This window comes from Mauremys reevesii, linkage group 3, assembly GCF_016161935.1.
Source record: "Mauremys reevesii isolate NIE-2019 linkage group 3, ASM1616193v1, whole genome shotgun sequence".
NCBI lineage: Eukaryota > Metazoa > Chordata > Testudines > Geoemydidae > Mauremys > Mauremys reevesii.
The window spans coordinates 95,414,482-95,442,124 of record NC_052625.1 but is presented as its reverse complement, the minus strand read 5'-3'; the positions used below and the strand labels follow the sequence as shown (position 1 = coordinate 95,442,124).

Below are 27,643 nucleotides of genomic sequence, written 5' to 3'. Positions count from 1 at the left end.
CTATAAATTAAAATAGAATTTATAGTTAACTGTTTGTGTAATAAATTCTTGGAAAGAGACCACTTGGAATTAATGTAATATAATTCTAGTTTGCAGGAAGTTCTGATCAACATCAGATTCTCTTGTACTCAGGTTCCACTTAAAAAAAATGGTGGATGCTTATGTGAAGCAGTTAATCAAGAACTTTGATATCAAACTATTCTAAAACATCAATATATTGAGTGGAATGTACTTCTGTAGAAGATTTTGGATTGTGAAAAGTTCATCTAAAACAAACCCATAGCTAGTTTAAAAAAAAGCTTCATTTGTACATCTATAAATGGAACTTATTCTTACAAATGTACCACGAGAGGGAGGAATACTGTAGAATTTTAAGTACAGACCTCTAAGCCAGAAGACCTAATTTCTAATTCAGGCCATGGCATGCTTTCCTCTGATCATGGGTGAGTCAATTACATGTACACCACTTTAGACACTGATCTTGGAGGCAGGAGGACTTTTGCAGAACTAGGCCAGTAGACAAATCTAAGAGACACTAGATGTTGGCAAATTGGGGGAAATGGAGGCAGAAGAGAATAAATGACTCTCCCATCTGTAAGAGGATAAGATTTCTTACTAACCACTCAACAACACTCTCAGAGCTACATAATGAGGCTGGTTGATGACTCTCCATCCACCATCTCATTACAGTCTAGTGAGAGATGAGCTATGTTCTCTCTCTGCCAGAAATTAATTTATAAGAGGGCATAGGCTTGTGCTGTATTCAGAGCCATTGCAAAGATATTTAGTTTAAAATAATGCTATATGGAGGGAACCTGTATACTATAGATATAATTGCCATAAATACTTGTAAAAACTCAGTCTTGTTTCCCATGATCATGCAATAATTGAACCCCATTAAATGTTTTGGGATACAACTTTAGAATTTACTTTGCCAGGTGCATATATCCTTGGACAATAGTGTATCTATGGCACCTCAAAAAACTTTTTCCAGCTTCTGGATTCCTTTAAAACCTAAGTTTATGCATACTTGTTGGCATGAACTTTTTTATCACTGATCATTGGACCAGCGAGATCCAGAAAAGTGAAAGGTCAGTGTTGGAACAGACAGTTGAATCTCTATTCAGCACCATAGAACATACCTCAGTCCAATATAAATATTCCTCTACAATAGAAACTTCTTAAAGCCACAGAGGAATGGTTTGAAGCCTATTAACCATTTAAAAAACAAAAAACCCTTCCTGACCAATCCCAAAGCCACAGCAGCTCTGCCTTCAGCTGGAATAGTCCATTGGGTTCACTAGACTCTCCAAGTGTGTTCTAGTTAGCGAGCTTTTTTTGTTTTTTTTTTTTTAACTACATTTCCTCTTACAGATCAGTCTTGAAGGATGACCATACTCACATGTGAAATGTTATTGCTCATTTACATTAAAAGAGTGATTGGTAACCAATTTACCAGTTCAGACCCAGCCTAAACTGTTAGTGATTGCCATGTGATGGCTGGTTGACTTCAATCCAGTTCCCAAGGGGCAGATTTCCTCATTCCAAACCACCACTATTTGGCAAACTTGTGGCCTTATCAGAGGACAAGAATTGAACTACAATCTGACATTAGAGGGGGTCCTTCCAGGTCAGGAGCGAGATGTTTGTTTTGCTTCTGCCACTTCTGTGAATAAATACAGCCTCAGGCTCCAGCATTAACTCACACACACACACACACACCTAAGAACAGACAAGTTCTTACAAAGAGATCGGTTTTACTGCATAAACTCCACATGGGAATGAGGTGCTTGCATTCTTTCAAGGGATGATTGAGGTAATCCTGCAGGGAGTTGTAAAAAGGTATATTTACAGCTGTTCTAGGTCATGCTACAATGTGTCTCTCCCCCATTGGGCACAGAGCTGGAGAAAACTCAGGTCTGATTATTTTCTCTACTAAAAATATAATCCTCATTCTCCCCATCAGAGAAATAGCGTTAGCAGCCATCTCATGTCTAGTGCCTAACTAGACTAAAATATACACATCTTGCTTGGCTTGTGTGGTACATTGAGGACTGCGTTGGATCACCTCCAACAAAAGCCCTCTTGGCCACCATCTTTCTGGCACCACCTCCTATGGCCAAGAAAACCTACACCCATATTTACAAACTTCAGGGGCTGCCTCAGGACCCGGAAAGCCCTTCACCCTGCTCTTAAAGTGAGAGCTTGCCATTCCAAACTGTCCTCAGTACACCACAGCTCTGAAGAATGTTAGGGCAGCGATATTGTTATTGAAATTCAATCTTTTAGCTCTAGACTAAGTCCATAGTGACCAGAAGTAGCAATCACCTGCTGTTTGGTGCTCTAAAGAAATTAACTGATTTCCACTACTTCTCAGGTGACAGGTATTCACTATCACCCAATGTTTTGAGTGTGCAAACAAGTCAACTACCCTGTAGTTCTATCTAATCTAATTGTCCCTTATTCCCTCCCTCAAAAAAAGCGAATGTGCCTATTACATGGTTGTCAAAGTGCAGAGTTCTCACAGTGCAGCTTGCTGTGAGTTTTCTATTTAAAACTGATGCAGCACTGCAGGCAGTTGAGTTCCATGAGATTACACTTAAAAGTAAAAGTAAGCACTCTACTGCTCTTGTCATATATTTTACAGCTCAAGTCTTATGTACAGAGCTATATATAACCACTTTGAATGAGCGTCCCTGTTTCATATATTTTAACACCACACAAATCAGAAATAAGCCAATTGGGAAAGTAATCACTTTAGAACTTGTGTGGGTTTTCTTTCTAGATTTGGCACTATGTTGCTAAAATTGTGAGAGAGAGAATATGGAGATATTTACTCTTAGCAGGCTAGAGCAGATCTTGGTCCCCTACCTTCCAAAACGTGTAACTAATTATTTTTGAGCACTCTTCCTACACTTGATGTTTTTAATGAATTCCCTGGCTTTTTTAAGCATTCTAGCCCATTATACAACTCAAAGGCTACAAGAAGAAAAGAGCACATCCATACAATTGCACAGATCTTTTATTAGGTTCTGCATAGGCACAGCAAGTCTGATGCAGGATCAGGGCCAAAAAGAGGAAGGTAAAGCAGAGAGCCTTCCTTATTGTACAGAATCAAATAATCCAGCCAACGCTTCACTTCCATATCAGAGTATCTGATGTTGAAGTCATGCTCTGAGATGGTGTAAGCTGTTAGTTATGGAGAAAGATAAGCAAGTACAAAAAAAAAATCTAGAAACCATGTGCAATAAGGCTGTTTAGAAGGTAAATGTTGATGACTGATAGGTCCAGGTGTTGTTACCCTACTTAGATAAAAGGGAGGCAGGAGAACTCAAAGAGGACCTAGGATGAAAGTTGAACAGTTCTTAGGAAGGAATCCTAGCAGCAGCAAAACCAGAAAATAGGTGGGAGCTGAACTTACTACTGAATACTTGGTTAAAACTGAAGCCCAGAATTGGGTTTAAATTGGACTCTATGCTGTGGATGTGAGTGTAGGACAGTAGAGGAAGGACACCTGCTCACTGCATGCAACAAAAAACCCATCACTTTACAACTTGTACTTGAAAAACAAGTCACTTAAATCATATTCCCACAGAGAGAAGTCCAGTCATTCCTCCAAATATAAAGCTGTCCAATTTTTACCATCTGCTTCCTGATTTGGCTGAGTTTTCGGTTTCATGTTGTATTCAATGAACACACAAGTCTACACAGAATAGTGTTTTAAAGCAAGTTTTGCTTAGTAAGAGGAAACATCTTGTTAATTTCCTTTAATCTTTGGTTTAAAGAAACTACACACACAAAATTTACCCTGTATGCGTGTCACTGGTGGGCAGCATTACAGACTGTCCTTATTCTACCAGTTCATTTATTTCACTTTAACTCTGCAGACTTCTATGGGCCTGGCTATCCCCCTCCCCTGCTTTTGATGTAAACACTCCTGCAATTTCAATGTACAATGCACACACACACACCACTCACTAATGCTAAAATTCAGTACACCAGCCTTTTTTGTGGAATGGTACCTGATTTGTCTAACGTTGTTCCATTAAAATGTGATGTTCCATCCCCCAGAATGATATTGCAAAGAGATGCAGTGATTCTACACTGTTGTACCACAGCAGGCTAATAAATACTACCAGTTTCCTGTACATTTAGTATTTTTGCACACACAAAGGTCAACTGTTGCTGTATTCTTTAGTAAAATTAGTCTAGGTATTACTCACTAGTGTACACGCAGCCTACGTACCAATAGTCAAACTCATGGCAGCCAAGCTCGTACTAACAGGCAAGCTTGAACTTGTATGTTTCCCAAGTTTTGTCCGGATCCCAAAAGCTGCAGAGCACCCACAATACTTGTTGCCATCAGTGGCCATTACATTTGCTCAGCACCTCTCAGGAAATGTACTTAAGCTTGCAGCATGTGTGCAGTAAACCCATGAGAAACAAAAACATTCAGAAGTTTCCCTTTCTGAGTCAGAAACAGCTATTTGAATAAGGTGGGTGGTATCAGAGATAATGGAAGGCTAAGAGAAAAACATTAGTCACATAGACACACATACACACCAGACAGTGAGGCTCCCTTCTCCAGCTGAGAACTAAGAAGGGAGAGGAATGTTTTGTATAAGTCACATTTTTAATACTTTTCCATGTTACAAACAAACAATGTTAAAAAGAGTTAGAACTTTTAACAAAGGCAGTCATGGTACAGAATAAACAATCCAGACTCTGCCATAATCTGGCCTTCATTGCTGCAGGTTCTTCTCTGTATTTTAAATCCTTCTAGCTAAACCAGTAGCTGCATTTGTTCTGTATCGTCTTGCTATCTGCTAAACATCAGCTAATTAATACCGAAGCTTGGGGTGGAGGTAGAGAGCTGTTCAAGTAAGACTTATCTTTTCTATTCTTTAATTTCTCATTGCCAGCGAAGGAAAATCAGATAGGGAAGTAACCACCAGATATACCTTGCTTGGGGCAATGATGAGACACTATGCTATCTTCAAGTTCCTGCTCTTTTTATTCTGTGCATTTCCCCAGGAGTTGGTTTTTGGATTTGTCATTCATTTAATGCTCATGAAAAGTGAGAGAGACTTGATATTAGCTTGAAAAAGATGTAGGGCTTGATTGTCATTTACACTAAGGCCCCTGGTACACTGGTCTACCAGTGTCAATAATACAGGCCACCCGTGTGTACATTTCTCCTTCACAGCTCTGACAAGGCCCCCCCCAGTTACAGCCGGAACCAGCCCCTCTGCCATTCCAGTCCTCCTTCAGTACAGAGTTCCAGCTGTATGGCCATTTTTCAGGTATAACAAGGTATTAAGGGTTAAATGTTCCCTGCCTTGGTGTGGGGGAGATCACTTGCACATGAATCATAGGCCAGGATACAAACAGAATGCTCTCAGAGCACCAATTGCAGCCTCTCCACATAGAGCGTGGGCTCACAGAACTGAAAGATGACCATGGGGCAACATGGCATGCTTTCCTAGCAAAGCAGGTGTGGAGCCACAAGTTAACCATGTTCCTTGCACAAACTCCTGACCAGCTGCTTCCCCTACCCTTCCCCAAGGAAGCAAGAGCACAGCTACTGTGGGAAGCAAACACCTGGCCATGCTGCCCAAGAGATGGAAGAGCTTTAATCAGAGCAAAAAAAGGACAGGCGTCCAGAGGTTGGGCCTGGGATTTTCTCTAGATTCTTGGACTGAAGATGTTTTAATAGCTACACCCTTTTCCAGGGTTTTACTAGCCTCCTCTCCCACACTCTGCCCACCGCCACGATGGGAAGGTTGTTGCCTCTCCTGTAACCCAACCCAGTTTGAAGCATTGTTCCCCTTGTTCTCCCTATTCAGCCTCTTCCCCATGTTGTAGAGGGACAAAATAGCTCTAGGAGAAGATACTTGCACCCTGAACCCAGGTCTCCAGAGGTAAAAAGTCTGTGCAGTAACACACTGCACTATAGAACCCCAGCTCCCAGAAACACTTTAATGATATACACTAAATTTAAAACTGGATCAGAAACTTTCAGTGATTGCTTTAAGTGTTAATTGTGTCCCTGGGCAGAAAATTAAGATTGGGTCCTCAAAAGGGTAGACCAGGTGCACCAAAGAGGGCCATGGTGGCAGACTGCCAGGAACCTGACTTGTCTAATTTACATACACTATCAAATATATAAAACATACACAACCATTATATTTGATGATATGTCCAGCTTCTTTGATATGCTGCGTTCCTTATTAATTGGATTCACCAGCAATGAAAACAAAGAGCCAGTGTAGGCCGTTCACAAGGATGTCAGAGAACAGCAGTAAGATTAGTCTGTTCTAAGATACAGAAAACCAACAGCAGGGCTGCGTTTTAGATACCTCTGTGCTGGGCAGTTTATGCCTACAAACTGAAACCACTGGGCTGCTAAGATGTTAGTGTCTCTTTCCTTCTGCCTCTGCTAGCCCTACCTCAAAGGAAAACTCCCCAGATGCTCCCATGGAAAGAAAGATGGTGTAGCCCAGGGCTGCGGCGGCGGGGGGCCCTTCCGTTCCGGGACCTGCCGCCGAAGTGCCCCGAAGACCCGCGGCGGGGGTCCCCCCGCCGCCGAATTACCGCCGAAGTGGGACCCGCCGCCGAAGCGCAGCCCGGTCTTGGCGGTAATTGGCGGCGAAGGCCCCGCGCGAGGTCTTGCACGCCGGCGGCGGGTCCCGAACGAAAGGCCCCCACTGACCACCGCCGAACCGAGCTGAACTTCGGCGGCGGGTCCCGCTCCGTCTTCGGCGGCAATTCGCCAGCGGGGGGTCCTTCCGCCCCGGAGCGGAAGGACCCCCCCGCCGGCGAAGACTGGGAGCGGCAGAAGCTCCTGCGCCCGGCCGCACAAGAGTTTGCCGGGCCCCCCGGAGGGAGTGAAGGACCCCGCTCCGGGGGCCCCGAAAAACTCTGGTGGGGGCCCCCGTGGGGCTCGGGGCCTGGGGCAAATTGCCCCTCTTGCCCCCCCCTCTGGGCGGCCCTGGTGTAGCCTCCCCGTTTGGCAATCCAGTACTTTTTTTTTTTTTTAAGTCACCTCCTATCAAGCCTGCAAAATGCCAGCTTCACAAAGAAAGCAATAGTACAAAAAGAGCTTGCAATCTGCGCTGAAACAAGGTAAGCAAAGCTTAGAGCTAAGAGACTTATTCCCTAAGAGAGGAGCAAGCTCAGGCAGCTTGCTCAAACACACATTAAAGCATGGTTGATAAGCATGTGCCTTTTGCAGCATCTGGAGCCAGTCCATCGTGCTCTGCTACCAGTGTATGCCTGTTGGTGCTTGTTAACCTTGGCAGACCTGATATGGGGTGATCTATTATTTCACAGCAGTTATGTTTAGGAAGAAGGTATTGCAGACTTGCTCTCAGAAAAGCAGTTTTCTTTGTGGTGGAATTGGCAGAGGCAGCTTCCTCCAACTCAGTTTCTTGCAGAACTGGGTTTTTTTATTGCATTCATTCTTTCCCCACCTTGTGCAGCTTCAGTGCTATTACAAGGTACAAGGTAGGTGAGGAAATATCTTTTATTGGACCACTTCTGTTGGAGAGAGAAGCTTTCAAGCTACACAGAGCTCATCCTCAGGTCTGCGAAAGGTATTAAGGATAGGTCTACACTTAAAACCCTGTATTGGTGCTGCTGCACCATTGTAGTGCTTTAATGAAGATGCTCCTATGCCAACAGGAGAGAGAGCTCTTATGTCAGCCTAGTTAATCCACCTCCCAGAGAGGGAGTAGCTACATCAATGAGAGAAGCCCTCCCTTTGACATAGCACTGTCTATACCAGGGGTTAGGTAGGTATAACTATGTTGCTCAGGGATGTGGATTTTTCACACCCAAGTGACGTTGTTATACCAATGTAAGTCTCTGGTGTACACCATACCAAAAGTGTCACAGCTAAATACAAGGCTGAACAAATAGTTCCGCATAAGTAATTAGCACGTTTTAAAGGAACCATTCAAGTTGAAGTGGCCCATTAACACCTCTGTGGTCATAGGACAGAAAAAGGGGGGTTAGTGGGTTACAAATTGTTGTAATATGCCATAAATTCAGTGTCTTTAGTAGGACCATGATTTTAGCTATTAAAAGTGTCAGTCTCTGCCACAGCTCAGCAGGACTCGGGCTAAGCGGCTGTTTAATTGCAGTGTAGACATTTGGCCTCAGGCTGCAGCCCAAGCTCTGGGACCCTCCCACCTTGCAAGGTCCTAGAGCCCGGGCTCCAGCCCAAGCCCAAACCCAAACGTCTATGCTGCAATTAACAGCCCCTTAGCCTGAAACCCATAAGCTTCAGTCAGCTGGCACAAGCCAGCCGCAGGTTTTTAAATGTAGTGTAGACATACACACAATCGCCTGTGATAATATGGAGGTCAGACTAGATGATCTAATGGCACCTTCTGGCCGTACATTTCATGATGTTTATGGAAAAAAATTTAAGGCCAATAACCATATTTTAAGGTAGTTAGGTGCAAACATATGCAGATAGAGGCTAGTGGGGTTTTCTGAAGTGCCTAGGCACTAAATTCCCATTGAAATCAAAAGGAGGTCAAAATTGAAATCAATAGGAATCAGGTACCTAGGCACTTGCGAAAACCTATTAGGTGCCTAGCTGCATCTGTAGACACCTGAATAGCTTTACAAATCTGTCCCCTAGCATCAGTGTCACAGCACCTCTCACTGAGGGAATGAGCAATGCTGCTACAGCTGTGTGCGACATCACTTTTGGGTTGCTCCACCAAAGAGAAAGAAGTACGAGACTTGCAATATCATTAGTTTTTATTAAAAAGTCTGAAGCTATGTTTTATATGCAGTAAAGAGCAAGATTGAAAGTTTAGTTTTGCTTTGCAGCCTAACTTTAAAGAAAAGGCAGAGAGGAGGAAGAGGGAATAGCTGGGAGACAGATTTTTAGATTTCTAATATGGTTTGTCTGACGGGTGTGGAAGTGACCAAACTGTTATAATAGTGTTCAAAATATAGGGATGCTAACTAGCCAAATCAGATCAGTACAAACGCTGGAACAGAGTAAACTAAACCTAAGATCCAAACTAGGGTTAAGAACCATTCTCAGCACAATTTAAAAGCCAGCGTAGATTAAGCTGTAATGGCTCCCGAAGTTTTTACGAAGTTTGGCTAAATTAGAGCAAGCTTTTCTCACTATTCTTGTTAGACCGAGTGTGGCTTCCAGAGAATCAGACTGGATGAGCCACCATTACCAGACCCAGGAGGGGCAAAGTATTCTCTGGAGGCAACCCTGCAACAACAAAAAGCAGCACACATCTCTGATTCCACCCATCGGAACACACGTAGAGCCCTATTCAAACACGTGTACTTCTACAGACACTTTTAAGCCTATCAAACGTAGACTATCAAAGGCAAGCAGAACTTGTATACTATGAATTACACTGACTTTAACAGCAGTTGTTGAATTGGACCATAGTTCAACAGCAGCCAGCCTCGCCTACGTGCACAGGGCTGGACTACGTTGTAAGGGGCGTCTAACACACAGAGTTGGTTGCCTAGATCTATTTATACCAAAGCAGTTTCTGCACTCAGCTCCGCCCCATCCACACAGGTGGAACTTGACTGAACTACAAGTGAGTTTGGCCTTGTCTGCACTACCAGTTCTGTCATGTTGAAAGTGAGGGTACTACTGCACTACTCTCCATTATAATGTGGTATGGTCATGCCTATGAAGATGGAACCAAACTGTGTTATAACCATGTTACAGCTCTAGGGACAAAATTCCACCCTAGTATAAATCACCATTGAAGTCAGAGTTGCACTAACTTACCAGAGAGCTGAATTTAACCACCTGGTCTCTAGAGGGCCATAACAGAGTTCCATAACATTTTCATAACATCAGCTTGGTCACACCTACATAGGCAAAACCATGCTATGTCATAACATAGTCAGGGCAGTACCCCAACATGCTAAAATCCATAGTACAGACAGACACTAAACTGTTTTTCCTTTCTTTAATGTAGATGGAACACAGGAGGCTCTGTCATTACTGCAAAATCACCCAATGCAGCATTTGGCAGTTGATTTAATGGAGAACATAACAGTTTTTTTGGCACTGGTTAATTAGTGCACAGTGCTGTAGATAGGAATATACAAACTACATATGGTTAAGAGTAAAAAAAATATACAGCTATATTTAACACTTAAATTAAACACTTTTTTTGAATACTAACAACCTCTTGTACATTCAGTTTTAAACAATGATTCTTTAATAACCATAATTTTACAAGCTTTTTCCCCTTTCCCAAATTCCAGCTGCTACTTGAGACTTTTAAAGGTGAAAAACTGGAGCTACATTTAAAAATAGCCAGGTGTCTTACTACTGTAACGTGTCACAGCATATTTTTCTTTCTGAAAACACATCTATCAGTTCAAAAACTGAACCACTGTAGAGGTTCCATAAAACCAACAGGTTTGTTTTTATATGGATACTTTGGTTAACAGCAAATCATTCTCAAACAATGAAGGAAAAAATACATTTCTTTTACCACCTCTATAGATGCTCTTTCTTGGCATGTTGTAGCAATCCACATCTTCATGGATGAGCACTGCAGCAAATCAGAGAACACTCGTTTGCCTGTATGGAGATCTCAATAACTGGATTATAAACCAGGTTTAATATATTCCTAACACAGTTCTCTGGTTATCACAGAGAAGAAGCTACCTTTATTCCTTATAAAGTTAAAGCTGCAGCAGTACTTGCCACAACACCACATTATTATACAAAATAGATGTTTACCCTCTTGCCTTCTGGTCAGGAGAACAGCTCTGGATTTTTGCTTAGCCCTACATATTCGGCAAGCCAGTAGGTTGTGCGGCATCAGAGCATTTTAGCAAATGAAGTGCCACTGGACCTCATTTTAATGCAACGATTGCTTCTGCACAGGTCATACAGATTTCTGACCAGATATGACCTCTGATTCACTGGAGCCTTACTTGTTTCCAGAGGAATGAATTCCCTCAACTTTGGGGCAGGAAAAAGAAACTAGACCTTTATCCCACTTCCATCTCACATTATCCAATCCTCTCCGTTCCAGTATATTAGAGCCAAAAAAGGGGAGATGTGTACAACTCTCCAGGAATAGATCAACACACCAGTCACTATGTAATACTGTAGCTGAAAAGCAAGAAGTCTGACTGAGGAACAAAGGCACTTGGTAACAGAAGATGAGAACAAATTCTATCAAACAATCAGTGAGTCAACAGTTTAAGTCTTGTGATCCAACTGACCAGTAGCGAGGGCTCTGTGGAGGAAGATTTTGTGGGTGATGTAACAGAGAGTTTTTTAGCTCCTTCCTCCTGGAAAGGTATAGTCGCACTGTTATGAAGATCTGTGTTCACAAAGCACCTGCTGCCTCTGATGTAGTCTGCGCCCCTCACTAATTGCCTGTCAGCCACTGGCCTTGCAAAATGCTGCTGCGAGGAGGAACTTTCTTCAATGATTGGGGGTATCCTCTCATTACTGAAGTACCTGCAGAGGACATCTTCACCTGCAGTAAAACAGAAGGTGGAAATCATGTAGTTTTTGCCTCTAAAATTCATTATTAAGTAACAATTTTGCTTTTTTATAACTATTGAGAGGATCTCAAGGCATGATACAAATATCAATTAAGGAACAAAGTGTGCTTATGAGGTGGATAAATATTATTCCCATTTTACAGATGGGTAAATTGAAGTCTATAGAGGTTTCAAGTGACTTTCCCATGCTTAGACCATGAAGTCAGTGGCAGAACCTGGGAGAGCTGGTATCCAACCACCTGCCCTATCTGTGCACACTTAGCCAATAAAGAGGTATTTTTGGCAAGATGGCAAGGATATTCAATACCCAAAACAAAATAAAATTGATAAGCACGGAACAGTGTCTGAAGGTTAAGTGGAAGACTCAAACAGGGCAGACCTGCTGTAAAGCAACATTTCACATGAGTTAGTACCATGATGATGCATGTTAGGTGAATGAAATAATATTGTTTTCATACTGTTGAATGACAAGTTGAACATGCACCTACTCCTGACTTGCTATAACCCTCTTAAAGCCACAATATTTTGTTTGGACACTTGAAATCAAATATTTTGAAGATATAAATTTATTTCTGATTGTACATTTATATTGTACTGACAGTTCAGGTACATTTAAAAACCTCCTAAAATCGAAACAAAAAGCAGCCCTGCCACCTGCTGATCATTCTGTTGGATAGGCTAATTAGTCAGTTTTCAGCATTTTGCAAACCTCAAATGAGCTTCTTTATATTGCAATGACTTTTCTTGGAAATGCACATAGACTTCTGTAACTGACTTCAAGACCAGGTAACAATGTTCATCCTGTCTGCTTTCTTATTCTGCACAGGTTCTTATACAACCCCTATCACTACAGTACCTGAACTTTGGAGAAACAATAGGAATCATGCTAAATTAACACATGAACCAGAAGCTAATATCCAACATCATCATACTAAGTTTCTCTCCCATTCTGTGTATGCTGCTTTAGGATCCATCACCTCCTAAATTGACTCCAAAGTGCCAAGCAGGTCAAGCCCTAATGCTTAATCACTAATCAGTTTGCCAGCATGAGTATATGTTAAAAAAAAATTGGATCTTCTCCTAGCTTCATTTTAAAAAATGTGTTCAAATGGGACCATGTCCCATTAGCAACAAAAAACCTGGGTCCAAAATTTTGGAAGAGTCCTTTGTTTTGGATTTCTTACCTTGACAGTTGCTGAGGCTTGAATTGGCATTTCCAGAGGAAGTGCTTCTAGTCTGTCTGACAATGGTGCACTGTCTCTCCTGAGATAAGCATTGTCTATAGCACTCCTGTTTTCTCTCCATTTCCTTTCGCCTAGTCTCCTCTCCCTGCAATCACTTGGCTAAGTCATCCCCTCATCCCAACCACTTTCTAAGAGCTTCAAGCTTCTAGTGCTTGACACTAGCAGCAGTTGTAGTGGGGATAATTCCTGGAAAGCTCCGCTTCTAGTTTGCTTCAAAACCAGCCCCTACTTCAGATTGAACAAACAGAAAAGCTCCGATCAAGAAACAGCTTAATCCTCAACATTCACGGGACAGACAGGAAGGGCATGTATGAAATGGAACAGCTGTTAGTAGAAAGCAGAAACAAATACAAGTACAGATCTGCCCTAATCAGTCCAACCCACCACAAATGCTTAAGTCAACTGAAAGACAGAACAATAAAGGTTTTGGTCTCAATGCAAAGTAAGCCTGAGTTGTCCAACCACTGCCTCGTGCTAGTAATACTTATTAAAGCATAAAACAGTGATATCAGTGCTGAACATCTATCTGCAAACAACAATCCTTTATTCCTAAATTTAAGATTTTTTTCTATCTAATTCATCCCCTGACAGAAGGAAGTTTTTGTTTGTTTTAATAGTCTTGCCTTTTCTCCCTGGTGCTCGGGGCCTCAAGAAAGGATCTGCAGCTCCCAGCCAGCTCCCATCTGCAGGCATCGACAGAGGGCGAGGTTTTCCTAAGGGCAACATGGAGGTTAAAAGAGGAATGTACCATTAAGTTTAGGGGAACATTATCTCATCTCTATTTATCTCATCACAGTATTGTGGGAACACAAATTATTTCAAGACACTTTGCTTATAAAACAAGGAAGCATTATGAGGAGATCTGACAGCCACACAAAATGCTTATCTCCAATTCTACTAAAAATGACCACCAAAAGTTACAACCAATGCACAAATGAGAAACCAAAATCTGATCTCATCCAGTGGGGCTTTGATGCCAGTCATTAAAGTAATGAACAAAGGGTTTAATTTTAGTGAAATGAATAAGTGGTTTCAAAAACTTAGAATTTTGATGTTTATGTTTTCCTCAGATTATCTTTAAAATTCAGCCAGCGGTTCTCTCACACTCACACTCATTGTTTCTCCACACTCTCTGAAGCATTTAAATCCTGAATAGCAACAATAAAAAGAGGCATGAACTCACCATAAGACTGTGTTTTTTCCCTCATCTTTGTTGGCAGTATATTTGCTTCCATGGAATACCCAGGCAACTGATCAGAATCCGCAATAGTAAACCTTCGCCTTCGGCTTTCCTGATCGAGGAAAGAATTAGGAGACTCTGCACCTTTGGAGCCAGGTAATGGCGGCTTAGCTTTATTACCTCCTCCATAAACGAGACTCTCCTTCTCATCCCTGAAAGGACATTTGCCTCAATTAGCAACGTGAAAGATATTTTAGTACTGCAGTCATGAGTCCAGAATGATTATTTTAGCTGATAATCATGCTTCTTTCAACTAACTGCTGTACAAATAAAGTCCCAAGAACTTGCAGAAAATGCAGCATGTTTAGAGAGGGAAGACTTCATTAAACATAATTTATCAAGAAGGAAAGAAAAAGTTACTCCCTCCAAAAAAATTCAGTGATGAGCTAGTAGTTTAACACATATAAAACATAGCCGTTTCCTTATAAACAGCTACAGACAAAACTTTAGGGACCAGAACTGAAAGTTCTATCATGAAGACAACAGGGCCCTCATCCTCTAGTGGTCAAACATACAGAGCAGATGAAGTACTTTGGATACTGTGGTTCTCTTGTGAACGCATTAAAATTATTTGAAGGGAAAAGTGCAGGTTAAAATAATGATGATAATTTTTTTTTTTCAGTTTCAGGTGTGTATCCTTATTTGCGAGGTTTGGCATTTCAGTCATTACAAATGATGCTCCCATTAGCTAATATATCATCTTCCCTGCCCACTTACCAAAGTATGATTCTCTTAGAGTTTTTAATTATTTAAAAAAAAAATACTCCAGTTAGATTTTTACATGTTCTAGGGTGGTTTCTGCATGAACTTCTCTTCCTAGTGTGACCATATGTTCATGAAAACCAGAAGCACCTGTTTAATTCTAAAAATAAAAATAAAAAATAAATAAAAAACCCAAACACTCGCCCCTCCACAGCTGTGATCTGACCCACTTTTTACACCCACTATTATATGACCATCTGAAGGAGCTGCCAACCAGCTGAGCCGTTAAACGGACAGCAGGCTCTGAGTACATATGCACCTTAGGGCCCGCAAACCCTCATTCATATAATTCCAGACCTATCCAGACTTCCAGGAGGCCCAAGAGCCACATGTACAGTCATATCTACAGGGATTCAAAGACAGAGCCACATAGAACTGAAGCGAGTGTCTAGTCTACAGAGAGCTCAGCTATGTCACCACCATATGCAAGAGGCAACTGAGTCACACTGGGCAAATGCCCATGGTTCTCTTCACTCTAAGGGTGAGAGGAGAGAAATGACAACAGCATAGAAAATACAAAAAAAATACAAAAAAAAGCTGCCAAAAGCTTCCCATGTTTACTTCCTTAAGGGAACAAAACTAGCACACAATTATCCACTACCTTTCCCTGCCCTCTCCATCCCCTAACTCCAACTCTATCCTTACAAACACTCATTCAAGGTGCAGACAGTTGGGCTTAGATTTGCTATTCTGGTCCCAAAAAACCTTATAGCTGTTTAAAAATGCTAGTCAAAGCATCTCTAGTCTGACAAATTTTAGAACTGAAGACCAACATTTTAAAAACCCGAGCATCTCAGTCAGGCTGCTAAATACTTATTTATTTATGTACGTTTACGTTTCATATTTATGTACAGGTGACCTGACTTTCAGAAGTGCTGAGCACCCAGTAGCTTCTCAGGAGTATTACCATGGGAGACTAGGTAGGTCAGATCACCAATGATTTGGGAACAGCCTAAAGCTAGCATGATTTCCACCACCTGATCGATCTCTCTCTCTCTCTCTCTCTCTCTCTCATGTGACTAAGTCTGAATTTTATTATGGATTTAGATCGTCAAAGACAAAAATACAGCCTGCCAACTGACACTTTCACTCTGCCTAGAATACTCCTGAGTTTTAGGGTTCTTCATGTCTAACAAATTTAAAACCGGTTGTTTTCCAACAATAAAATTCTTCCAAGTAGTTACTGAAGCTGATAAGAACAGAACATTGGAAAAAAAGTATGTCATGAAAAGGATTAAATATGGCTATTTTTTGCTACTCAGTGGTTTTTCACATGCTATAATAGCATCCGTTAATGTTTTTTGGGCAATTCTGCTCTATGTTGCATACAGTGATTTTCTAAAACTGTACGCAACTGTTTTCTCCAACAATAAGAAGTACTGTTATACTCTTAGTGGCTTATGCATTTACTAAACCCAGAGAAAATCTGCAAGATCTGCAATTTCCTCAAGATAATTTGCGCAGAGTTTTGCAGGCAGGCCAGCACAGAGAAGTCTGATAAAAAGGAGCTTTTTGTTCAGTAGTGCATGCGTATCTGCATACCGAGGAGAATATGGAACGGCTGGTGGTGGAGGTATATAGAGGTCCAGGATGGCTGGCTTCTCTTTCTTCATCGAGGTATCCATGGTGCTTTCTGGTGACTGAGTTGTAGTTGGTGGAGGACTGGTCTGAAATTAAATTATTAAAATAAATTAAATAAATGAAGATATCCTATCTCCTAGAACTGGAAGAGACCTTGAAAGGTCATTGAGTCCAGCCCCCTGCCTTCACTAGCAGGACCAAGTACTGATTTTGCCCCAGATCCCTAAGCGGCCCCCTCAAGGATTGAACTCACAACACTGGGTTTAGCAGGCCAATGCTCAAACCACTGAGCTATCCCTCCCCTCTTTTAAAGCAATAAAATACCTGTAAGATATTTTAGAAATTATCTTCTTCAGCATCTCCTACCACCCACCAGAAGAAGCCTTATCATCAGAGTTACTATATTTTACCCACTGTGAAATTCACTGTTGAAACAGACTATTCAATGTGTACATGAGATTATAGAAGTTATTGCTGATGTAGGGACTGTGATGGATGTCTTCAGTATGCTGAAGAAATATTTCATTCAACCCATTGCCATGGTTGAACAATTTACCCTATATCTAAGGGGCATGGATGAGAGCAAGATATCCGACAATGTAGCTAACACTGAGGTAATGTTGTTAGGGTAGAGGAAGAAAAGCATGGACTATATTTGCCCCACGATTTGGAAGGTTTGCCCTGCCACCTCTTACTCAGTTTCACAACCTCCTAGTGCAGCAGAGATTACAAGGAGTGTTTTAATCTTTGCTTGTATCCTTTACTTTCAAATGAAGACCTTTCCACAGCTATCCATGATTTTGTCACCAATAGTACCCATTTTACATAAAGCTGCACCTTGAAACCCACGTTGCTAGTGCACCAAGTGATTGCTCATTTATCAAGTGGTATTTTCCAAAGGGATAAATATAAAAGCTGCACCAGTTGATTTCTCTGTGAAGTTTCAGATTGACCTAGAAAGCCAACAAATGGTTTGGCTTCTGACTACCACAGAGACCACCTCTCCCTCTTTGTGATACCACAGCAAGAAAAAGTTACTCAGTGTAACTGTTTTTGAGATGTGATGCAGACGTATATTCCACGTACGGGTGTGCGCACCCAGCATGCTGAGCCAGACACTCTTGCCTAGCAGTACCCGTAGGGGGTGGCACTTGAGCCTTGTGACTGTGGCCCAAAGCCTGGCTATATGAGGCAGCACCACCCCAACCCCGCTCAGTTCTGTCATACCAAAAGCCCGTGAGGAGACTCCGACGCAGACTGGACAGAGAGCAGGTCGTGGAATACACATCTGCATCATGAAAAACCAGTGACATTAAGTAACCGTTTCTTCTTCTTGGAGTAGATGTCAACATGTAATCTACATAGGCGGCTCAGAAGTAGTATGCCTCATATAGCCCAATCTGGAGGCGAGGCTCGAAGTCTACTGAAATAGAGATCACAGGATTGCCCTTCTGAGGTGTGCATCTGCTCTGGAAGATGTGATAATAGCATAATGGTCTGTAAACATACCTATGAGTGACCACTAGGCTGCCCTGCAAGTGTCCAGTCTGGAAAATGTCACTGAGTAATGCTATGGATGTCACTTGCACTCTCGTGGACCGCTGACGAGGCATAGTCGATGCCATCTCATAGACAGTCTTGTTACAGGATATCCATCTAGAGATGGTCTGTGCAGAGACTACTCGCCCCTTCATGTGTGCGCATATGACATAAAATGGCTTAGTCCTGTCTAGATAGAAGGCTAGACATCACCTGACATCCAGAGTATGGAGGCACTGTTCTTCCAGGGAAGAGTGCAGTTTAGGGAAAAACACAGGTAAATACAATCAGCTGAGTCAGATGAAAGAGACCACCTTGGATAAAAAACTTTGGGTGTGGTCACAGCATTACCTTACCCATCGAAAACTGAGTGTAAGGCAACTCCGCCATTAGGACCTGCGAGTCACATAGCCTTTGCTTCAGCAAGAAGCATAACAGGAACACAATTTTCTGAGACAGGAGGGGAAGTGGATAGGATACAAGGGGCTCAAATGGAGAGCCCATCAGAGCCAACAGAACCATATTTAGGTCCAACAACGGAATTGGCTCTTGGACCAAAGGATGCAAGTGGAGAAGCTCCTTCAGAAATCACCAGGGCATTAGGAAAAAAAAACAAAAAACCTTCCCTTGAATAGAGGGATAGAACACTGATATTGCTGCCAAATGCACTCTCAGTGAACTGAGCACATGGGTTGATTTCTGAAGATGTAACGGGTACTCTAAGATGCCCTGGATGGAAGCCCCTGTTGGTTGGATCCCATGGGCTAAGGACCACACCAAGAACCTCTTCCATTTCGCTAAGTAGGCCATCCTAGTGGAGGACTTCCTCCTACTTTTGAGTAGGCTTGTTGGACAGCCTCTGAACACTGCTCTTCCTCGTCATTCAGCCATGGCATAATATGCAGGGAGCTGATCACAGGTTGCAGGGTCCGGCTGTGGTTCTGAGTGACAAGGTCAGGATGGAGACAAAGGGAGTGGGAAGTTGAACTAACAGAGCAAGGAGATCTGAGAAACAGCACTGTCTGAGCTGTGCTGGAGCAATGAGGATGAGCTTGGCCCAATCCACCTTAAGCATGAGGGTGGACCTGAGGAATGACCAAAATAGGTGTAAAGACGTACAGAAGAGTTGTCCAACAGCTGCAGTGGAAGGTATTTGAGAGAGAGCATGTGCTGAGGCCCCCGTCAAGAGCAGAATAGTAGAACTTTGTTTTCCCTTCTTGCAAACAGGTCGATCGCGGGGATGCCCCATGTTGCAAAGACAACCTGGAAGACACTCTCCTTCACAGAGCACTCATGGCTCAAGGGAAAAAACCCTGCTGAGGTGGTCCACAAGACAATTTTGCACTCCCAACAAGTGGACTGCTACCATAGTGATGTGTTCTTCAATACAAAATTGACACAAGTTGATCCCTAGAGAAAGAGTAACATGGAATGCACTTCCACCTTGTTTGTTCACATATTACGTCGCAATGGTATTGTTGGTGAGTAATTGAACCACTGAGTGTCTGATGTGGTCCTGAAAGGCACGACACGTATTGTAGATGGCCCAAAAGTTCCAACATGTTGTTACGGAGTGAGGCTTCCTGTCCTGACCACAGACCCTGCACCCTCAATGAGTCCAGATGTCCGCCCCTCCCTCCCCCAATCCAGAAGGAAACCACTGACTTGGCTGGCAATGGACAAGCAAAGGAGACTCCTTGGCACACATTGAGCGGGGACTCCCACCAGCACAAGGAATCTAGGACTACTGAAAGACGGCGAACCAACCTATCCAGAATATGCAGAGCAGGGCAGTAAACTATCCTGAGCCACATCTGAAGAGGGTGAAGGCACAGCCTGACAAACTGGACCACTTGCGTGCAAGCAGACACATGACCCAACAGGCTCAGACACATGCAGACTGTCACGGAGGCCTGAGATTGCAGACTGAGTCAGAGCCGTTGAAATCCCTGGAAGCAGTTAGCTGGCAGGAACGCCCTTGACCTCCAAATCTAAGGCCCCAGTGAATTTGTTTTTTTTTTAGTAGAAGCCAAGGTTGACTTTGTGGTGTTTAAAATGAGTCCCAGATGGTCAAACACACACTATGTGGTGTCTATGTGGGCTAGAACCTCCTCTCTGGAGCCACCTGTGAGTAACCAGTCATCGAGGTACAGGAAGTTGTGGATTCCCTTTCTCCTGAGATATGCCATGACCACCACCATGCATTTGGTAAAGACTCGAGGGTCAGAAGAGACACCAAACGGGAGAACCATATATTGAAAGTAACATTCTCCTATTACAAAACAGAGAAATCTCCTGTGGCTCGGCAGAGTTGCCACATGAACATACACGTCCTGAAGGCAGAGCAGTGTACCAGTTGTTTTGAGACAGCACGGGGAGGATAGCCAATAGAATGGCCATGTGGAATCTCATGTACTTGATGAATTTGTTGAGGCCGTGAAGGTTGAAAATGGGTCTCATCCTGCCCTTCGGTTTCAGTATCAGGTAATACCGGGAGAAAAAAGCTGTGGCCCAGTGTTCCTGCAGAACTTCCTCTACTGCTCCTAATGTCAGAGAGCTGACCAGCTTGATGAGCAGTGTCTTGTGAGAGGGGTCCCTGAAGAGAGATGGAGGGGTTGGGGATGGAGGCAGGGGTGGGAAGAGTCAGGCAGAAACAGAACCCCTCAAATCCTGCTTGGGGACAAAATAGCACTTTTCCATATACTAAGCCACCAGTGATACGAAGGCAGGTGTACTCCAGAGGTGTCTCGCTGGCACGAGGAGTGCATTAATTGGGAGGGCCACTCTCATAGGGAAGTTGGACTGTAGAATATCTACTAGTTTGTGTGTATTCTCCTGGAGATCAAGGGATGAGGCTACACAGCATAAAAGTCCTCCAGAACCAAGCAGCACAGCGTAGTCCAGCAATGAGGATGAGGGTCTTGGCTGAGTGACAAACCTCTCTTACTCCCAGGAAGGTGTACCCAGGAGGGAGGGAGGACTCTGGAGGTTCTATTGGAAGGAAGATTGCCAATGCCTAGACTTGCGGCTGATCTGCAGTCACTATTGTTGACCTGGCAGGTGTCTTCAGCTTTGAACTGGACAAGGAATGAGATCACTGCGAATGAGGAGCATCCCACTGAGTCCAAGGAGGTCACGGATACATATATGATGATATGATATTGGTGGCCAGTAGGAGCAAGACCTGGGAAATTCTTCCCAGCCTGGGCATATGCCAACCCTGGGAGTCATATTGGTCCATTGGTGGCCCTCGGAGCTCATCATGTGATGCAGAGCAAGAAGATGACGAAGCTGCCTCAGAATCAGAAAAGCCCCAAGATCTCAGAGACATGGGAGGAGTGATGCCCAAGGGAGCCAACAGGCAGTCCAATTCATCCATCATCCCGAAGAAGAAGAAAGGAATTCGTGCCCCTGGTGAAGGCCGAGCAAGTTGGTTCCGCAGGCAGTGTTGGTCCGGGTGCAAACACTGGTACCAGAGCACCCAAGTGCCTTGACGTCGAGGGTGGTGAGAGCCGCCATTGGAGTATCTGCAATGTTGAATGTAACAGGGCCGAAGATGGTCCCAGTGCAGAGGTCCCCCGTATGGATTCTGATCCAGGTGCTGGAACAATTTTTATAATGGAGGTGCTGAGAGCCAGTGAACCAAACTGTAAACCCTGTATATGATGGAAACCTTCGAGCCGGGTGTGTGGCAGCATCCCTAGTTCCAGCACTGGCTATATCCCCAGCATGGGAAGGGGAGCGTCTGGATGTGGTGCTGACAGACACAAGGATTCAGTGGCTCACTCCATCAGAGGGGATGTAGGTGATGCAGCCCTGGGAAAGTCCTGGACCAAAAGGCAGAGTAGGTCCGTGGCTGCCTGGTATGCCGACGAAATGGACACCGTGAGTACTGGCACTCTCTCGTCAGTACTGGACTCAATGGACGCCCAGAGGCCGGAACCAGACCAGGTACAGGGTTTCTGCCCTTCCCACTTGGTACCATAGAAGGGTCAGAGGTACCCGTGCCATCCCGCATGCCAGAAGTGGTGCCGGGCCAGATCGCTCTTTTCCTGGTGGAGGCAGAGGAGTCGTCTCGCGACCTAGAGCTGTCCCAATTGGTCTTATGAGATCTCTTCATTGGCACTGATGATGGAGAATGGCTCCTCTGCCTCTTTGGAGAGGCGCCTGCCCTGGAACCAGAGGTGGCAGCACTCTCCACGCACAAGGATGATCTTCAGCCCAAGGAGGACCTCAGTACCAGAACAGGCTACATGACCTGTTCGAGGAAGTGCTGCTTGATGTGACAGTCTCACGCCACCTGAGTCCACTTCTACAGATTGCACAATGCTCTTTGAGGTGAGCCTCACTGAGACACACAAAGGACAGTGTTCAAACCTCAGTAAGGGCTTCACCAGGGACACAATCTAGCAATTAACTAACTAACTAGGCTAAAACTTAATGCGAGGTTGAGAGTCTACAACCACACAGAGCTCTGACTCCATCCAATGGCAGTGAGAAGGAACTGGGGGGTTGGGGGTCAGGGCAACGGCATCTCATATAACCGGGGAGGGGCCACAGCCACGAGGCATGACCACTGCCCCACTACGGGTACTTCTAAGAAGAAGTCTCCAGCTCCAGCGTGATGGGCACAGACATACCTAAAAGGAATAAACCTCTGCATCTACTTGAACTGTGATCAGCTGACGCACTCAAGCTAAGAGGCCCTGGTTTAACAAGACAGGCTGCAGGAGGGGCCAGACAGTCTCAGAATCTCCTAAGCTTTGAAGTAAACTTCTCTCCCTGTGGTCTGCCAGACCCTGGATTTGATGTCCTTAAGGGGAAAGCTTCAAATTATTTTCTCTCTCTTTTAGGGGAGAGGGAGAATGAGGAGGGAGACTATCTGGTTCTTCTTATAACCTGTCACCATCGCACTCAAGTGCCTGAAACGAAGGGTGTGCTAGAGAGAACATAATGTGTGTGGGGGAGAGGGGTTAGTTTTGGACACTGGGGCAGAGTTTGTATATTGGATAGATTTGTTTATTAGTATTTTGTATATGCAGCCAGATCTTTGGATAGTCACATTTTAAATGACTCTGTACTATAAATAGTGTACACATTGTAAACCATGTAAAATAATGCTGCTCAAAGTGCACAGGTGTAACCTGATAGTCTCATTCAAAAGTAGTAGAGAATTCAGATTTACAGCTTTCTGGAGCATGCATGCACATACACACACCCCTCAAGCACTCCAGATAGCCATCTATACACTTTGTTGAGAAACAACTACCCCCATAGCTATATAGGGATCTTGTGCCAGAACAGAGGCTGGATCAAAGGAAAAAACAGTACCTATAGTCATAGGTAATTTATTAGATGAGAATGTAATTAATTGTCTCTTCCTGTAGCTGTTAAACAAATTGCTTTCTGCTACAACGTGCTGTCCTCCAAAACTAGACTTTGAAGTTATTAACCCCTGTTCCTCCCCCCACCCATTACCCCTTTTCTGGCTTTCTCAACATCCAAATCAATCAAGAAGCTCACTCCCTTTTCTTTCAGTGCTTGAACTATTTTTCCTTCTGCAGACTAAAAAGGAAGTATACATTGGATAGCATTAGTTTATCCAGCAAAAATAATCTCGTATCAGTTCTCCAAACCAATCTCAGTATTTATTGTTTACTTACAAAATTCATCAGTGCAGATTATCAGCCTTTCAGCCTCAAATGTTTTTTTTCCTAAAATCAGTGCCTTGATAACTTGGATTATGAAAGCCAACGTTAAATACTCATTGTTTTGGAATGTTAGATGAGATTATTTGGCTAAAAAAGGACCCCTTCTCATTTCAACTTTGATCCAAAAGGGACAGCCACTTCACAATGAACACCTCCAAAACTCCAGATATATGGTCACATTGGCTGATGATGTCAGATATTAAAGAATAAATTATCTTGGGGGGGATTTTAAGTAATTCATATCCAACCATTAACGTCTAAACACAATTCTTCCATCAGTGTATCACCTGTACAAGTGGTGGTTTCCAGCGTAGGTTCTTCAGTGGGGCTGGAGTAAAATTAAAAGAGCCTGTAGGACGTTTCTTAAGTAGCAATTTAACTCCAGAAGGATTCTCTCGCAACTTTCCCACAAGGTTTTTTAGTTGCCATCCCACCTTAAAAAGAATAAAAAGTACCTCTTACATGCATTCAAAATGAACAGAATATAACCAGGTCAGACTGTTTCTCTCAAACACCACAAATGAACACACAAAAAATAGAAGAAACCCACTGAAGCAGCCGAAAAGGGTATAAAACTTGAAACGCTAACTTTTCTTTAGGACGTCTCTCAAAAATGTACCACAATTATTTCAAGTGCACATCATTTGTGATAGGTCAGGCCCCAGTCCAGCATGGGCTTATGCATATTCAATTTCGAACACATGAGCAGTCACACTGAATTACTCCAATATATTTATACCTAATCTTTAATGCCATTGAGTTCTATGGGTCTGCTCTTGTGTGTGAAGTTAAATGCAAACGTGACTGTTTATGGGACAGGGAACTTAAAATGATGGGGGAGAGGGAGAATCTCAATTCTCCGAGGGGCTAAAAGGTATTTGCCCCCTCCCCCGCAAAATTATTAATTAAAAATACCAACTTTTTAAACATACAAATGCAACATTTCACTTTAAACATAGGCCCTAAATAAGATATCATTTTATCCAAAAATATTGCAAGGATTTATTGAAAAACCAATGTGTGATAAAAATCAAACTTTCAAGTGTTTTGAGAAATGACTTCTACATTAAAGTCAAACCATTTTTACATACATTACAATAAGGACACACCAAAAAACCCTAAACACAACATAGCTTGTTACCCACTTATTATCTTGGAGGGAAAAGTCTTGCAGAACAACCAAGGCTTAGGAAAAGGTTGATAAGGCTTTTGATTACTTACTACAGTCTGACGATTAACCTGGATCACCTCATCACCAGCATGAATCTTTTGAGATCGATCAGCGGGGGACTACAGAGAAGTAAATAAGAGGCATGTGTTTCAATAGACTTTCCCTTTCTCTAAAAACCCCCAAAACCCCAGCTCTTTTATGCCAAAACTCAGATTGTGAAAGGAATATTTAAAGCAGCAGCAGATTGTGTGTGTGTGTGTGTGTGTGTCCACAGAACTGTCAAGTGTGTATTATGTCCCCAGTACCCACGTGTTTAAATCACAAACAATGGCCCATAGATATTAAAACACGTTGTGTCACCAAGTAACTCTCAGGTCCTCATCCTGCAAACCCTACCAAGCATAGCGCTAGCCCCGTTGCAGCATGGACTACACTTGGGAGTCTTTTCAAGGATCATAGCAGTATTCCGTCTCACAAGAGAAGCAGAGAAGGAAAATAGGATAGTTCAGATCCATAAAATCCATATACATCCGAGGGTCAGGAGAAGTCAAGTTACAGTGGAATTATTGTACATGTCATCCATTTGTGTGGGTGTGTATAAAAGAAAAAGTTACCAAAATAGTGCTTTTCTGGGGTTACTACTGGAGGTGGAGAGAATTTTCTGACAAAACGGTTTTTCCACTGGAAAATATCAATTAATCAAAATAGTATTGTTTTGCAGGAATATACCAGTTTTGACAGAACTATTATCGGGAACAGTTTCTCAGGTCTAGGATGTAATTCCTGGCCTGAATCAGAACTTCAAGTCCCTGCTCTGCCTGATTCAGACCAGACACTTGAACATCAGTCTCCCACATCTCAGCAGAGTGCCCTAACCACCGGCTGTTTTGAGATCTCAATCTGTCCTGTTGGATCTCTTCAGCTTTGTATAAACAAACACTCAGCTTTAATAGGAGCAATTGAGACATTCCCCCTCCCCACCTCCCGAACTCCAGAACAGCCCATGGGTTAGGGCACTCAGCTGGGATGTGGGAGACTGACGTTCAAGTGTCTGGTCCAAATCAGGCAGAGGAGGGACTTGAATTTGTGTGTCCCATATTCCAAGTGAGCACCTTAACCCCTGGGCTATTCGAGGAGGAGCACGCAAGCATGCTCTCTCTTTTCGGGAAAATCCTTGAAAAAGATCTCAATTTGGTCCCAATGCAGATCAGGAACACATCCAAAACCTCTAATTTTTTCATGAGACAGGAAAACACCAAGCTCTAGTTAATATACACCACATGTATGCCAATTCCTTATCCTAGCCTCACACCCAGAACATTCCCCCGCCCCCCAACACACACACACACACACCAGTCATCACAGATACTTCTATTTGGATGTTCTAGAGTCTGTGTTAGCTATATGCTGTTAGCTATCATCAATAGCAACATAAATCTAAGTAAAGAAAAAGTGGCAATTAGTAAGTGCTAAGAAAATCAGGAATGCTCTAAAAAGAGCATCACAAATTATTTGGTTCTGCACGGATGGAATAGTTAGCTGCATTGCAAAGAGTTAACTCTATGCTATTTTACATTTGATTTAAAAACAAAATGTCTACCCAAACTACACTGAATAAAAGGTTTTAGAAGAGAAAACAGCTTTGAAGTGGATAATAAAAGATTAAACATATCCTATTAAGAAACAATGTGGGCACTGTTAGTTATTTATGTTGCCATTTGTTATAACTGAATCTAAACACAATAACTTGGTTTCATTTAGTGTGTTCACTAAAAGCTTTAAGTCTCAAATACTGAAGATGTATGACAGAAAAGTAACGAGTGCAGCTGGGGCCATTTCATTTTTCCCCTCACTGCTTACTAAATGAAAGCTGCAAGTTTTAACTTAAGTCCCTAATTTAGTCATTTAATCCAAATGCCTGCATCAAAAAAGAAGCAAATTATATTTAAGTAAAAGGACAACATTATGTGTGTGCATGATGTGTACTGAGAGATATAGGTGTTAAACATTTAAAAATTAATTTCCTTCCAAAACAGATAACATGCTCAGCTAGACATTACCAAGCAGCTGTTAAACGTGTAAATATTTACTTTGAGTTATCTAAAGCTGGTGCCATGCACAGGTTACTGCTACAGTTATTTTAAAAAAATATTCCTGCTACCATAACATATCAACTCTGATGAAACCGTGGCAACACAGACAGAACAGAGATGCACTAATAGACGTGTCCACAGTGCAATTCACACAGGGAGGGCTACTCACCGTAGCAAAAGCCTCACTCTCTCCTCAAACAACATGGACAGCCAGGCAATACCCCTGAGCTACTGAAGAACTGAAAGCCTGGAAAGAAGTTTCTCTCTCACCACCACCAGACCTTCAAAACTCAGTGTAATAGAGGGACATTACAGGAGTAAACTGTGCAATGAGGACGATGCTGTAGATGTAACGGAGGCTCCAGCTACTATGAGTAATTACATTTCTTTGCTGTCCTCTTGCTTCTTCATCAAGGAAATGCCTGTTTGGAGGGATAAATACTGTCCAAACCAAGGCTAATGGCATCTTTGGGGCTGTGATTATGCTTGCAGAAAACATTCTAAGGGGGTCCCACACAGGTCAGTTTTGGGTCTGGTACTACTGAATATCTTCATTCATGACTTGGATAATTGAGTGGAGAGTATGCTTACAAAATCTGTGGAAGATATTAAGGGGTTGCAAGCACTTTGGAGGACAGATTTCAAAACTACCTTGACAAATTAGAGAATTGGTCTGACACTGAATTCAATGAGATGAAATTCAAAAAAGTGCAAAGTACTATATTTAGGAAGGAACAAAAAATCAAATGAACACCTAGAAAACGAGG

The 27,643-nt window shown here is 42.8% G+C and overlaps 1 protein-coding gene across 1 annotated transcript in view; it reads right to left on the bottom strand.

The window, feature by feature from the left end:
* Positions 1 to 9,396: 9,396 nt before the first annotated feature.
* CNKSR3 (CNKSR family member 3) overlaps positions 9,397 to 27,643 on the bottom strand; it is a 102,933-nt gene continuing 84,686 nt past the window's right edge. The window contains exons 8-13 of the mRNA XM_039528216.1: positions 24,834 to 24,902; positions 23,900 to 24,046; positions 16,324 to 16,448; positions 13,963 to 14,171; positions 13,403 to 13,492; positions 9,397 to 11,507 (exon numbers count right to left, since the gene is read on the bottom strand). Coding sequence (XP_039384150.1) covers positions 11,209 to 11,507; positions 13,403 to 13,492; positions 13,963 to 14,171; positions 16,324 to 16,448; positions 23,900 to 24,046; positions 24,834 to 24,902 — 939 coding nt within the window. The 3' untranslated portion in view covers positions 9,397 to 11,208. The remainder of the gene's footprint in view (positions 11,508 to 13,402; positions 13,493 to 13,962; positions 14,172 to 16,323; positions 16,449 to 23,899; positions 24,047 to 24,833; positions 24,903 to 27,643) is intronic.